The sequence below is a fragment of the Amyelois transitella genome, chromosome 27, assembly GCF_032362555.1.
Source record: "Amyelois transitella isolate CPQ chromosome 27, ilAmyTran1.1, whole genome shotgun sequence".
Lineage (NCBI taxonomy): Eukaryota > Metazoa > Arthropoda > Insecta > Lepidoptera > Pyralidae > Amyelois > Amyelois transitella.
The window spans coordinates 3710431-3726205 of record NC_083530.1 but is presented as its reverse complement, the minus strand read 5'-3'; the positions used below and the strand labels follow the sequence as shown (position 1 = coordinate 3726205).

The 15775-nt window shown below is 35.4% G+C and overlaps 2 protein-coding genes across 2 annotated transcripts; both read right to left on the bottom strand.

The window, feature by feature from the left end:
• Positions 1–6212: 6212 nt before the first annotated feature.
• On the bottom strand, positions 6213–7880 carry LOC132903506 (uncharacterized). The gene is made up of 3 exons (XM_060951921.1): positions 7766–7880; positions 6985–7459; positions 6213–6454 (listed from the first exon to the last, which is right to left on the bottom strand). Exons 1-3 carry the CDS (start codon positions 7820–7822, stop codon positions 6213–6215), a joined length of 774 nt encoding a protein of 257 aa, XP_060807904.1. The 5' UTR covers positions 7823–7880.
• A 1141-nt stretch (positions 7881–9021) lies between these two features.
• On the bottom strand, positions 9022–15656 carry LOC106140394 (proton-coupled amino acid transporter-like protein pathetic). Its single transcript, XM_060952096.1, has 12 exons — positions 15571–15656; positions 15171–15212; positions 14637–14740; positions 13863–14007; positions 13477–13607; positions 13116–13246; positions 12432–12548; positions 11396–11593; positions 10677–10782; positions 10051–10267; positions 9449–9646; positions 9022–9096 (listed from the first exon to the last, which is right to left on the bottom strand). The coding sequence occupies exons 1-11, from the start codon at positions 15574–15576 to the stop codon at positions 9449–9451; spliced, it is 1395 nt and encodes a 464-aa protein (XP_060808079.1). The 5' UTR covers positions 15577–15656; the 3' UTR covers positions 9022–9096.
• Positions 15657–15775: the final 119 nt, after the last annotated feature.

Sequence of the window (15775 nt, the reverse complement as noted above, 5' to 3'; positions counted from 1 at the left end):
TCATATTTATTGTAATTGTTATTTTCTTTTTCTCCGTATTTATTTATTTGGTTAATGGTTACGTGCCAAATTATAGTTTATGATCTTCCTCCTGGCTATAGTTCCGGTTACATCTTAACCACTCTTGAGAGGAGCCCGGAGTACGCTCTTGACCATGGATTCTATGATTGGGTGAGTCAGGTTTTTACACGATTTGACTTTCATCTGACCTCTGCAACCAACGCAGGGGAACTTAAAGCCGTATTCGATCATGGTTATACATCCATTTGCCTGAACGTGCAGGTTTCCTCACGATGGTTCATGATATGAGTGTACAATCGTTGCGCCTGACTCTGCCAAAACGTCCCTGAATTGATCAATGTACGTTCGTCATTTCAGTTGGCCTTCCCACTCCAACATTCCCATTAACACTCCCTTTGTATACCCGATTTTCCTAAGAGTGTGTTATGTGTCGTGCACCCTTAGTTGGAACGCTCCTTAACCTTAACATCTTTGTGGATTTTATGTCAGTTCATCATAAATTTCAGCTCGCTGTCTTACCTCGTGCGTTTGCGGAGCACCTTTCTGAAGACGATTACTTCGATCACAATAATTTCCCTGAACTAAACTACTTACCATTCAATAAAACGACACTTTATGAAGAATCTGACGGTTATGATTCAGGATTTATGAAAATTATTTTAGTGAAATTTCTGAACGATGACCTAGAAGACTTGTTAAGCTTTGATTCATATAGGAGAACGTTACAAAAAGAAAAAGATTTTTACGGCCAATACGATTACATGCCGAGACATTTCAAACAAAAAAAAAAATCTCAGGAAACGTTAAAGAAAGAAGCCGAATATAGGCATGCATTGGGAATCAAACTGAGGAAAGAACACGAAATGAGATTGGGTGAAATAGTGACATTCATCAATGCTTACCCGAAGAGCATTGACTATTTTATAAAAGGTATGACCAAAATCAGGAACCCAAAAACTTTAAGGGATTCTCTGAGGAATTTCGTTGATTATATAGAGTATGATGACGGTTGTAGGATAAAGAAAAGAGTTAAACAATGCCTACAGAAGGCTTTTATAGAAATGTGTAGCCTTAAAAATATTTATGGTCAGCTCCAGACAAATACGCTGACTATTGACCATGTAAACGCACCTTTTCATAAACGTACATAAGATATATTCGTTGACTACATATAATTGTTTCTATCTAATATCTGTATGTCAACGAACGTATTTTTCCGGTATATTCACTTACGCAGTTATTTTGTTGATTGGATGAAGAATGGCATGCATAAATAACAAGAACGGATGCAAGAGCTAACTTTCAATATACCTTACAATTTTAAAAATATTGTGGTATCAAATAAAATAAACTATATGGTCATATCCAAATGGCCATGCCATATATTTTTCAATTTACATTCATTACATACAAAAACTTTGGGGAAATTCGTTTCAAAACTGATATTAATTGGTAAAGCTTCGTCCCAGGCATTATCTTGGTTTTTATTGAGCCCTGGGAACAAATTAATAGAATAGAATAGATTTATTTACAAAATTGGATACAATGTATCACTTATTGACGACACATCACTTAAATCTAATTGTAACTACCTACTTCGTTACACTTCCAAAGCGCATGTATAGAAGCGGCGGAACAATACCTACACTGCAATGAAACTTGACTAGATAGGTTCCTATTCAAATGTTTAGTTACCATTTTGTGGTAAAAGAACATAGTATAAAGTGTGTTCCGTTTTTTTTCCGTGCGAGAGTCTATTAAGGGAAAATCTAATAAAGTAAGGATTCTTTAACCCACTGGGGATAAGACAACTCAATGGGCTAGTAATTCACAGGATTCTTGCACAGTGTGGAAACTGCCTATCACTTATGTAAGTTGTTTATAACAGACCCTGAGATTTCAAGATAACTAGAATATAATCAGGAATATATGATTAAGATACACATACTTACTAAATTCTATCATTAAGCCTAACAGCTGAACGTGGCCTTTCAGTCTTTCAAGACTGCTGGCTTTGTCTACCCCGCAAGGGATATAGTCGTGACTATATGTATGTATGTAGTTAGGTATGTAGACTTACTAATTTTGGTAACGGTCGAACAGTTTCCTGGAATCGGAGATAAAATATTAATAGGCGATTAGTCCATACTCATAAGAACGTGAAAATTGGTTGGTGTATTTTCGGGTAGTTGTGAATTATTGTCCTACCTTTAGAAGAGGTTGGATTTTGCCTTTAAGCATGATACAGAGAGGTTATTGATTAATTTTGACAAAGTTTTATGTCTTATCTTCCTCAGTGGGGGAAAACTGGAGGTGTTACCATGATCCAATATAAGGTTTCCATGCGAAATTGCGGAGGTGAGACGGAAGACGCTTCGGATAAAAATAAAACTGACCCCAGGATCATGGTTCAAGATACATTTGGCATCTCTTCAAAAAGTGAGGATGTATCCGAGACTAATATCAGGAGGAAGACGTCCTATGTTTTTTCTCTCTTTTTCTCTTTGGTTAAAAAGAGAAGATGCCTTGTTAACGTTGGCTGATAAACCCGCTGGAGTAAGTAAGTTATCCACCGTCTTATCTCTGTAATTCTTGTTTCCTACGTCTACTAAAATACATTTTGGAAATCCATTAATGGATCTTTTGGCACCTTTATGTCCACATTAATCTATTATTCAGCATTTAACTAAGTAACTATAACTAAGTTGAGTCCTCTTTGTCAGTTAGGTATGTTGTAAGAAAAAAATTGTTCACCTTTTGTGAATATTTCTCATTACCAGTTCGAAGAATATTCGGATTCACATCTTCTTTCCAAAAATCGTTCCAATAGTCCTTTAAAAAAATGTTACACACAAATTGATTATTAGCTGTGGAGAGCATATTGATGAGAAAGAAAATACACTACCCTTTCCTAGAACGGTTGGCAGAGATTACATCTTTCCACTTGCCACCTCTGGTTGAAAATCACTTACCTACATCTAACTTGACATATATGTTTGTAGGCAAGCTCGGCAGTTTAGGATACTCAATTTTTTCACCAGAAAGTCCCTTGATCTAATGTTTGATTTTTGGGCCACAGAAAAATATGCAATGGTTACTAGTGCATAAATCTTAAGTATTAAAAATTTGTCACTATTTGAATCTCGATATCATCATTAAGCCATACACTGTACGTGACCTTTCAGTCTGTTCAAGTTTATTAGCTCTGTGGTCCCCGCTAAGGATATAGAGGTGATTACTTATATGTATTTTTCTTACCCCTGATCTCAAGCTGTCTTTAGTGATCAGTTCATCAGTAGGATTCACAGGTTTTGAATCTTCAAGCAATTTGGATTGCTTTGCGACTTCCATGACGAATTCTGGTGAAGCCTACAGATATTTGAGGTTAGTTAGTATTATTAAAAGTCAGTTCACGGAATTCTTATATACCAATGGAGTGAAGTGCAAATGCTCCCATTGATTGTACCATCGCCAAAATAAGTTTTCTTAAATTATAAGTATTATATCTAAAAATCAATCCTCAGACCAATTGGGTTATCAGGCTACTTATTATCTGACCCTTAGGTAAAAGAAAGAGCTTTATAAGAGAAGGTAAAGAAATGATTTTTCAGATTTTCCCTGATAGTTAAACCTTACCTTGACTGGAAGAAGTTTAATGTCATCACTTTCGTATTTAGCTTTGGTGTCCTGGAAAAAAGAATCCGTTTATCTCTGATCTCGTCTGAATATAATATAAGAAAATGAGTGAATATTTCCTTTCGATGCACATTTATCCATCTTTAATAATTCTGAGATGTAATAGGTAACTCTACAAGCTCATCTCTTTCTGCACTTTATTATGCCTTTTCCACTTGAATAATTATTTGTTAGTTGGGGGAATAAGTCACATTAGAGTCAGCCACTGTAGTTAATTTAAGTGTAGTTAAATCCTAATATATGCTTATAGTTGGAGGAAAATATACATAAGTACCTAGTTAACGTTTGCGAGCTCGTTGACGATGTGTACTCGTATTCATGAACGTTTACTCTCTATTTATCTTTGAGGTTAACCAAACCACTAGGAAGAGAGAAAGACAAACTTTTCAACGTAGATCTGGGTCTAAGGGCCCTTAAGATAAACGCAGATTTAGCCGCTCCTTACGCACCTCAGTATTAGTGATAGCTATTATTCAGGTAGGTACTGTGGTGAAAACGGCGCAGGCGAGTGCGCAAAGTTGAATACAAAACTTTATAAAAACGTTTCGAATACGAAGACTGTGGTGTGGCCAAGTCTGCGTTGACCTTTAAGGAGTTCGTCCGTCGGCGGCGATGGAAATCGGTCTTCTCCTGGCATTCCATCTGTGTTCTCACCTACCTGTATCACTTTGTGTAAATTATCTTCCGCTTTTTTGTCTTCCTCAGATTGTTTCTAAAAACAAAAGGTCCTCATAAATGACTTTGATAGTACGAACAAAGAAAACAGAATGATAAAACAATGAACAATCGGACTTTTTACATTATTATTAAAAATTTCATGAAAACTAGTAACAAACATATTTATTTCTCTCTCATCTTTGCGTAATCTCAGTTGTACTAGATACTGCTTTTCGATCTTTCTCGTTCGCATTTGTCTAATCTGCAGCGTTTTCAGAATGCACTCAAGCAAGTTCTTTGAACATTATATAGGTAACATTAGAACGAGTAAGAAGTACCCAATTAAAAATAAGTAGTTGGAGACTTACCTCTTTCTCATAATATGGATACTGTGGAACAAATCTTCTACCCAAATCATTATACAGATTAGATATGGAATAATGTTCATTTGGCGACAGAGCATCAGCAAAACTTCCAGCAGCAATTTCACTTTCAAGTTGGGGACTTTTTTGCTGAAAAGTTTAAATTATCATCAACAGGGAGTTTTGTTATGCATGGCTTCATTATTCTTTTTTTTTGTTTCATTATTATTATTTTAAGTTTGGGAAATCCAGTACTTACCGGTGGGTCTAGTACCTCGGGCATGTTGTCTCTGTTAACAGAATATCCATAATCTTCTTCATTTGAGCCTGCATCACCATTTCCTTCTCTTAGTCTACATTCCTGCGGAATTTTGATAAATTATTCATTTATTGTGTTTTTGTGTATTAAGTTGTTAGATGTTAGTTAGATGCGTCTTCTTTTATTGCATTTTTGTATGATTTTCCCAAACGAACGTATTAGTCACTGTAGAGTTAGCCACTGCAATTAAATTTGGTGTAGTTTTAATTCCTAATATATGCTTAATAAGCCAAAGTTCTGATTAAGCATATTTAGGAGATTTGTATAATTTGAAAGTGTTTTGAAAATACGCTGGTTTTATTTTATTTTTTTATTTTCGCTAAAATAAACTTACCTACCGTCAAAAAAATCGTTTGCAAAACGTAGACGGCAACAATTCCACACTTCATATTGTCATGACAAGGAAACGAAAATATTTGCAGTTAAAGTTACAAAGTTAATTATAAGTTTTTACCATACAGGTGTAATAATGTTTTGATGATTAAAGTTGACGTGATTGCTTGTGATTTCTTGCGATAAAATTGTCGTAAGGTTGCATAGAACTGTAAATCCTATCAATATTGTAGCCTAGTACAATTGTAGTTTAGCGTCCTGGTTGAATCGGTAAGGTGACCGGTTAAAATGTGTGTGGCGCCAAATGGCACAGGTTCGAATCCTACCTTGGCCATGTACCTTCTAATGATTGTTTTCGAAGTTATGCACATTCGTTTCAAAACTAACCGATGCTCTTACGGTGAGACATCGTGAGTAAACGTGCACACTATGCCAACTGGATGTGTAACCATGATCGATGCAATACGGGTTAGGTTCCCCTGCAATTGTTGCAGGGGTGAGTCAGGAATCGCTTCGTTTAAAAATTTGACTCACCCAATCCAGGTTCCATGGTCAAGGACATACCCCGGGCTATTCTCCAGAGTGTCGAGAATGCAACCTGGACTAAAGCCAGGAGGAAAAAAATTGTATTCCAGTACAGTCAATAGAAATCTGAACAAAAAGTCACACTGTGATAACAAACAAAAATGCTCTTTTAAAATAACTATAATTAAAATAAGTAATTATGTTCTACTACATACTATATGGAATTTTATACAATTTACCTTAATTAAATTTAACTTGCCCAGAAAGCTATGTAAAAAGTACTTATAATATTCGTTATATTAAAACTGATATTGCATGTATGATCGTAAGAATGGTTTAAAAGTTATGGACGCGAAACTCTTTTGTCCCATATAGGGATAGTTATTTGTCGTATCCTGACTCATGTAACTGTATGCGGGGCTGCCCATAAAATTGAAGGTAGGCTTTGGCGGCTCACGAAGTGGATTCAAATACTCGTATATCGGAAATCTTGTCGGATAGTTAGGCAATGGCGTCTTGTATAGTTGATTCGGGAACTGGCCTGGAAAAGTTTGACAGAAACATGTCGGAATTCAAGTAATTAAGTTAAATATAGATATAATATAGACAAGATATAAATCTTAATACATTCAGATATGATAGTTTGAAAACATTACATATATTATCTTAAACATACCTATATATGTTTAGTTCAGTACTTTTTCTGTTTTCATAAGTATTTACGTTAATTAGAACTTAGAATTAAACTATAGCACTTGATTATGAGATTAATTGTGCAGAAAATTGCGTGCCTTGTAACATCACGACAAACCATTCCTACAGGTTTTATGATATGGCATTTCTGATGTCTTGTTCACCACAAACTTAAATAACGCAAACATTTAAATTTTTTAGAAAATTGTGAATATCCCAAAAACGAGTGAACCAATAAAAACGACTCACGAACTACATTAAATTAAATATCATCAAAATCAAACCAACGGTTTTAAAGTAATCGCATTATAAATATACAAAAAATGTATTTTCGCCCCAAACTGGTTTTGGTTTTAATTTAAAGCCACAGTCACTTACCGAAATTGGGTCTGAACATCGGAAATGGATGTGGTGTCGCTAGAGGATAATCAGAGTCGGCAACTGAAGGTACAGTTTTTGGAATTTTGACATCTGGACGTGGGTTCATTGTTCTCCTTCTTGGTAACAATAATTCTGGAATCTCTTCCACATTATTATGATGAGTTTCTTTATCTTCTTCCGATTTCTGTTCATCATCTACTGTCTTCGTTTTGGAATCAGTTAAGATAGCTGGTCGTTTAGCTTTTGTTTCTGATGTTCTTTCAATCTTCTCTATTTCAGGACTGTCGTTTTGATCTTCACCAGAGAAGTCATACTCATTAGTGTTGTCCTCATAGTCAAAATCTGATAAAGATTTGTCTTCCTCTTCAGATTCATCGTATATTCTCCAGTCGGCAATAGTCAATGATTTATTACTTGCCGTTCGTTCACTGTCATTGAACGCGGAATCTTCGGTAAATTTTTCGATATTTACCTAAAAATATTTGAGGTTAATATGAATATGTTTTAAATGTTTATAAAAATGTTTTTTTGGTTTCCAGTTTCTTATCGCTAGTGATAATATTGCCTGGTCATAAAGCTATTATAACTTTTCAATAATTTTCATATTAAATTTATACTAGTTATATATATATATACATGACAAAATAATATACCTTTTACACTTTTTTCATTGATATATTAAGAATTTAATAACATCAGCTTCGTCAACAAACCGAGATTCAGTTTAAGTGGTAGTCACTTTATTAAAATTAAAATCAATAATATCAATTACACTTACTGCAGCATAACATTGTACTACTATGAAAATAAAAACAAAATGATTAAATTTATTCATACTGATGTCACAATTTTACATTACGTTTTTAACACAAAAACATTTTGTATTAACTGGTGGTTTACATTCATTTTGATTACTAGTTACTACAGCATTGTGTATCTAATCAATTTTATAAGAGCGTGCAAATATTATGAACGCCGTATAAAAATGTTATTTACTTGTGCGCTGATTATTGTGTTGATTAATTTTTACGCTTCTCACTTGATTTTGTGAGTATTGTAGAGAATCATCCATCTTTGTAGAGAAATCTAAAGGGCTATTATCTTCAGCTGTAGTAATCTTCTTCCTCTCCTGGCTTTTAGTTCCGGTTGCATCCACACCACTCTGGAGAGGAGCCCGGGATATGCCTTTGACCATGGGCCCTGGATGATTGAGTGAGGTTTTTACACGAAGCGATTCCCATCTGACCTCTGCAATCTTTGCAGGTAAACCTTACCCGTATTGGATCGATCATGGTTGCACATACAGATTCTTGAATGTGCAGGTTTCCTCACGATGTTTTCCTTACCGTAAGAACATCGGTTAGTATTCAAAATAATGAACATAACTTTTGAAAATAGTCATTGGTACATGGGAGTGGATTCGAATCTGTGCCTATCTGCACATCGCATTTTAAGCGGACACCTTAACCATTCGACCACCAACACTCCTTAAGTAGTAAAAGCTGGTTGTATAGTTGTGCATACGCTTGTTTGTCTTGTTAAGTTCGTGAGTAGTCAAGAAGGGGTAAAGTCCCATCTGTCCCACTTGTCTCATAGAGTTGTCCTATGTTCGCACAAGTGCGGTGGTTTTGTACCAGTAGTCCCATGGCAGAAGTGACACTAAAGAAATCTCAGATGTCGACAACTGATAGAAGGGCAAAAGCCAGTTTAGTATTATTCGATCAGTTTCGCCAATAAAACTTAAAATGTACCTAATATTAAAACATTTATTATTTAAATAGTCATTTTCTAAATAGTGTTAAACGTACAATTATTATATAGAAAAATAATTAAACACATAAACTCGATCGATTAAAAAATTACCTCAAAATTTCAGAGTTTTACACTTGAAGAAATTTTATTTTATGAAATCTAAGAACTATGACATTTATGATTTCGACATTATAAATAATTGAATTCGAGACCAAGAAGAAATTGAAAGGATGAATTAAACTGCAAGCATTTCCACTCCTTAACATATAGAGGGAAATTTCCCAGAAATGGACGATGGTTCCTTAGATTTAATGGCACATTACGACCTTGGCGCCGTTGATTCCGCATTATTCTGGCCTGCAATAATATTATTAAGAATTTATTTTAAAAAATATACCTAGACAGAAAATGTAATAACATAACATCGAGTACATTGCATCTGGATCCAGGAAAGAAGTACGAGTATGTAGAGATCGTGCAAGTGGAAAGATAAAAAAGCCCATTCAGCTGATCAAGCCAACAGCGCACAACTCCGCAACTATATTTTTGTTTGGCTTTGTCATACCGGGTCAAGCCTGGACGCCAGAAAAATTTAATTCTGCTAGTTAGTGCGTTGCAATTTTGGCCCGTAAATTCGATTGACGTAAGTAATTCGTAAACTGCATCAGTTGTTTCGGAATCTAATATCGAATATGTAACAGAGTAATACCTATTTGAACACAGAGAGAAGTTCGTTGATGTTGACAATACTTCCACAGACAAATAGGAAGAAACCGATCAGAAGGAATACAACGCTTCTCCAGAGCCTCCATCTGTATTTGCCGAAGCCTGGCCTCTCCCAGATTACAAGGAGAGTGATGATGTTGGGCCAGATAAAAGCCATGTTGGATAGACAGAAGGCTCCGAGCTGTTAGGGAATTAAAATTATTGTTAGATAGTCGTAATCATCTTCGTCGAATGAACTCTTCTAAATAACAAATATTTCTGTCAAGGTGGAAATCTTTGGAAAACGTCTTTTAGGTACTGAGTTGAGGTGATGATGATGTTATGTGTCTTTAGTAAGTAAAACTGAACAAGTCATCTTGATCTTTGTTTGGGTTTCGAAGTTTAACATTCTCATAAAATTTATAAGTGCATTCATTACGCTACCTCTAATAGATATATATACGCACGCACCGAAAATTAAAATGTATAATAACTCATTTTTCCTTATTCATTAAACCTATGAAATAACTGTATGAAAAAAAAATACAGGCAGTCAAGATTAAAACTTAACAGAAACAATAATGTAATTCAGTCAGCTATACTTACAAAACCCATCAAATTATTTATATTCGGGAAGACAATAGCAATGATTCCCACTCCAGTGACGAACAGAGCTCGGCAGATCAATTCCCACATGAGAGCCTTGCTAGGATGGACCCTAATCTTGATGTAGTAGAAACAAAGATTGAACGGCACCCAAAAGTTTAACGCGTGGGTTACGTAGATCATTGCGGCCACACAGCCTTTGAAAATTTTTGTGGCCCTGGAAGTAATAAAATAAGATTTATTTTCAAAATAGGATAACTTTATGATGATAACATAACTTAGGTATGATAAAATCTTCTACTGCTTTCAAGTAAAGCATAGTTCCAGTTAAGTTGTAATACAGCAATGGATAAATTTAGAAATTTATAATTTACTTTCTGATGTGTCAGATCTCAGGTATATGTGCCACTACGAGTAACCTAAATTTGATAGATCTAAGCATTATAATAAGGGGAGATTATATACCAGTTAAATTGAAAACTTTCCAAATTTGAAGTCAGTTGAAAAGTGGAGAAAGCGAGATGCGAAATGAAATCGAGAGATTTGTAAACAAGGAAATTCATAGGTATTTTTTTCCAAAATAAATGTGCTAAGTATGTTTCTTAAAAATAAGGACCCAAACTTACATGTTCATGCTGAAATTCAAGGAAATAGGGCTCGTACACTTATCCAAGAAGGCAGCATAACCAAAGAAGGATACGAAAAATGTGCAAAACACAATCGCTGCCATACCTGTAACCAAGTGATGTAAAAAATGAATAAAAATAATATTAATTAGGACGACGGGCTAGCAACATGGGACACATAAGGGATAGAACATGATATCGTAACAAACGTCGCTCGGTATGTTCATACGAGTATAATATTTGCGGAACCATGCTAAGCATTTAAGAAGGGCTAGGATATATGTTTTCTGGACAGTTCTCTAGATGACCTAGCGAGGATAACAGACTAACCCAGAATAAAATAGAACAGATTTACTTTTAAAATTGGATACAAGGTGTCACTTATTGACGTCACATCACTTAAATGTAATTATAACTACTACCGCTTCCCAAACATACGTGTAGAAGAAGCGGCGAAACAAACTACACTGCAGCATTTTCACCGGCCGTCGATTTACAAATACAGATTAAATTTAAATTCTGGACGCATGCACATTGCACATTGTCTACATTAAAAATATGAATGAATATAAAACTAATGACTTCAATATGAATATTTCGTCTTATAAGCTTATATCGGTCAACTGCAACTATGTGAGTTGTAATTTAGTATCTTTAGCATAATCAGTTGTTTCTTCCCAAACATTTAAACCAACAATAAATTTCAACAGCAAACTAACCAATAAAAAGTGCAATCTTAAACTTGTGAGGCTCCTTCATATTGTTCTCAATTGGTAAGACCACTCCTGCGCATGACATGCCGAAGACCAGCATCCCCATGTACTCGAATTGCTGATAGACTGTTGTTACTAACGTCATTCCCGTAAACCCTGGGTTGTTGTTGAAGGCATAGCCAATTGCCATGATAATGGCGATACCTGAAACAAGATATAATCAATACCTACAAAATAGTAATATAAGTAGTAAAAAATGGGGCCTAAGTCGAACGTACCACTTTTTGGTGATTACCAAAAAAACCAACTTCAAAACGGGAACTAAAAAGTAATATAAATTAATCAAGCCCAAACTTAAATTTCTTGCTGTAAACCGTTGAGGAGTTCCCTCGACTGCCTTTCCCTGCCTCATCAGATCAACACCAAACCCTCATGAATAATAGGGCTTTAAAATTCTCTATATGTTCTTTAAGGAACACACAAGTCGGAAAGACAATTGTTACGAGAGTTTCCCTCAAGTTCTTCACGATTTCACCATCAGATCCCGGTTTCCTTACCATGGGACCACCATTGGGATACTCCCCTTCCAAAAAAAAAAAAAACAAAATCGGTTCATAAACGACGAAGTTATCCGCGGACTTGAGAAACCTCCTTTTTGAAGTCGGTTAAAAACTCAGCAAAGTTTGCATAAATAGAGTGATGAATGTGAATGAAGCGAAAGAAGTGGTCAAGCCTAAATGTGCAGGTTTCCTCACGATGTTTTCCCTCACCGTAAGAGCATCGGTTAGCATTCAAACTAATGTACATTACTTCGAAAATAGTCATTGGTACAAGGCCGAGGTGGGATTCGAACCTGTGCCTTTGCCTTTTGCGCCACACGCATTTAACCGGGCAATTTGCCGATTCGACCATCGACGCTCTTCGACGTTTACCCTCACCGTAAGATTATTGGTTCCTTTCTCCTATACCCAGTAGTTTTGCTTGTAATCTGTTAGTCAGACAGACAGAAACGCAAGAGTTTTAAAATTGATTTTATAAGTACCGACTACAATGTTAGCTCCAAGGGAAAAAGGTGCTAGCCATTTCAAATGCGTAATTAAACAAATGCATATTACTGGCACGATCATGATAGCTAAGTAGACTCTTAGATGCCAACCCCCTAAAACAAAAATAAATAATGCACATTACATTAGGTGGTAGGTCAGGTCAGGAGCTAACTGTACCTTCTTGCCTTGACCAGGTATTCTTAAGCTGTGTGCTCAATCCACAGACAACAATATTTTTATGTAACATACATACAACCATGTCTATATGGGTTGCGTGGTAGACAGAAACAACAGTATTGAAAAGACTGATAGGCCAGTTTGACTAAATGACAGGATTGAGATTGAAATAGTAACAGGTTGCTAGCCGTTGGCCTAAAATAAATCAAAAGTTTATAAGTTTATACCTTAGTCGCCTTTTACGACACACATGGGAAAAAGATGGAGTGGTACTTAAAATGTTATTATGTATTTTTCTGTAAGCTCATTAGTTTAAGGCCCTCTTGAACTGTCTTTTGACTAGAACGTCCCTGATTTGATCAAGATACGAGTATGTTCAAGTATTGGTAAGCATTATCAGTTTACGTTCTTGATATCATGAAAATAATTATCAAAGCAGATGTAGGTAAAATTAACAGGGATCATGGTATATAAAATGTGATTATACTTATAAATGAACGCACCTTCTATTAAAGGTTCTTCGGAGCTTTCTTGTGTATTCTCCACCAGTTGCTTTATAGTTTTGGCTATAATCAATTGATAGCATGCACAGGCTCCAAAGAGATCAAGGCTGATCAATAAATCAATGGTATACCTTAAAATATAATTATAGTTACTGGTTAGTTAAGAGAAAAAAAAATACAGACTAACTAGGGACAAAAAAGAACCGAAAAAATCCTGGCTGGACGTCGCAAAGATGAATCAATCGACTTAACTGAGGATGCCGAAGACCCGACAAAGAGAGAGAACTATCACAATCGTAATTCGTATTGCATCCGCATGCATCGACCGACGCGACTTTGGGTCAATCTAAAACTGACTTACCTGAAAGGTTTCGAGAATTTTCTTATTTTCGGATTGGGAAAACATGACATTGCGGCTTCTCCCACGTCTGAATATGACATGGAAGGCACTTTGGTCCTTCGGTATAGTACTTGGGCGGATTCTACAAGTAGCTGCAAATATTTAGAACATAACTTGAGTGACTTTCATTTTGTGATACTTAATTTTTTTTTCAATTGTTATATGACTGACAGAATTTTATGTATTTAAAGTGAGACATTTGTTAACGTCATAAGGATCTTTCAATTTTAAATTGATGAATTTGGTATATATTGGTATAGGGTAACTGTTCTAAGCTGTGAAAGTTGTGGGTAACAGCTACAAATACAAGTATCAAGTCGTGTCTACATTGTTATTAAAATTCTTACATGTAAACATATGGACAAGTACGTTCCCAGCAGAAAATTTATCGGAATAGCCGTGGCTATACCGGCTTTTGAATAAGCCACGTGGGCACCCAATATGCCGCCTCCTAAAGCTCCCTTCACAATATGAGCAATGGATGCAATGACTCTGAAAATTTTAAGAGTTACCAACAAATGTTCGAAAAAATTACACTTAAAAATAGTTATTTTGACTGACAATTATTCCTAGTTCAGCGTTGTGCGGAATGGCCAGAGACAATTGAACGTTTAGCCATACCATAATAAGTGGTAAATCGCATTGCATATTGAAAGTCCTCTTTCACTTAGTATCTGATTCTCATTCCAAATAATTACAAGAAATAGGGATTTAAAATTGTACCTAATTAAAAAAAAAAATACTAAGAAAAAAGAGACTTAACACACATCCTGTATAATCATAGCTTATTGGCAGTTCTGTGACGTCCATGCCTTATTGGTGAGAAATTCTAAGTTCGCCCAAAACCACGGAGTAGTTAAGGAGGACACCAAGCTACTCCCATCTGACATCCACAACACTGCCGTTTTTTATACAGTCGCCTGAATGCATGTGCAGGTTTGATATTTTCTAACCGTGGTTACGAGCAGCGAATGATTGCACATAACGCGTATTCCAAAACGAATTTGACACACAATAATTTATTATTTATTAAACAACGAATATGGAAAATATGCGGAAAATCCAACGAACAAAGTCGTTATGATTTTTTTTTAAATTTCGTGTTTTTTTTAACCACATACCCGGTCGGCTTAGCAATGCTCCTGTACAATTTGTAATCATACGCATCCTCCTCAGCCTGGGTACGGTTTAACACTTGGAAGTTTCCAGGACCACCATGTGGTTGCTAAAAATTATGAAAAGGAATTAGTTCAGTGCTCACTTTTTGGAAAGTTGTGATAAATGCTTAGAACAATTGTCGTCTTCTGTGGAATGTAGGGCTTATAACCACGATTATGGATTAAGTAAGTCAGGTTTTTATACGAAACAACTCCCGTCTGACCTCCGCAAGGGGAAACACACCAGTTGCTTCGACAAAGATTTCAAATTTGTTTTCGAACCTTTGGTCTGATTTTGATGAAATTTAAAAGATATGTGGGATCTTTCGATAGAATTTTTAAGTTCACAGGGTAACAAAATATGCTCAGTCTTTTTGAGATTTTCACACTTTGGTCAAACATAAAAGTGTTCGCTAGGTCAAATTCGCGGCGAAGAACTAATTATTTATAAAGTATCCTAGACTTGATTCTGGTCAAAGATATGATGTGACAACTAACCCCTGCGCTGGGAGCCGGAGATCCAGTACCGGCAGCAGGAGCCTGAAATGTACAATATCAATTTTATTATATTGTGACAAAACCCAGGTCCGATGTAAAAGGGGTGACGGATATATAAAAAAACGAAAATGAATATACTAACAACGAAATAGAATAAGTTAATATAAAAATTTACAAGTGAATTCACAAAAGAAAAAGTAAGTTTTCATCTCGTAGGTAGAACACTACATGAGAACGTCATGTTAGTCTGGTGATGAAAAAAAAAACAATTTGTGCTTCAATCTTCCTTCCCACAGATTATTCAAGAGAAATGTTTGTAAACTTGGGATTTCTTAGCTTGCTCCTAATATAATTACAATTGAATATATTCATTTTACATCGAGATTAAACTCATACTTACGGACATTACGTGTTCGTATCTTTAAAAATAATTCGTAAAAAAAGTATCTGAAAATCTTTAAAAAATCACAATAATTGACGAAATAGTGTCAAAGAATGTTTGAATTGTCATGGAAGAATCTTTCAAGTTCTTTCCAATTATTAAGTGAAGAAGCATAATGTTTCTAGATGACCTCTTTGGTCTTGAAGTTCCACCTTCAGGTCAA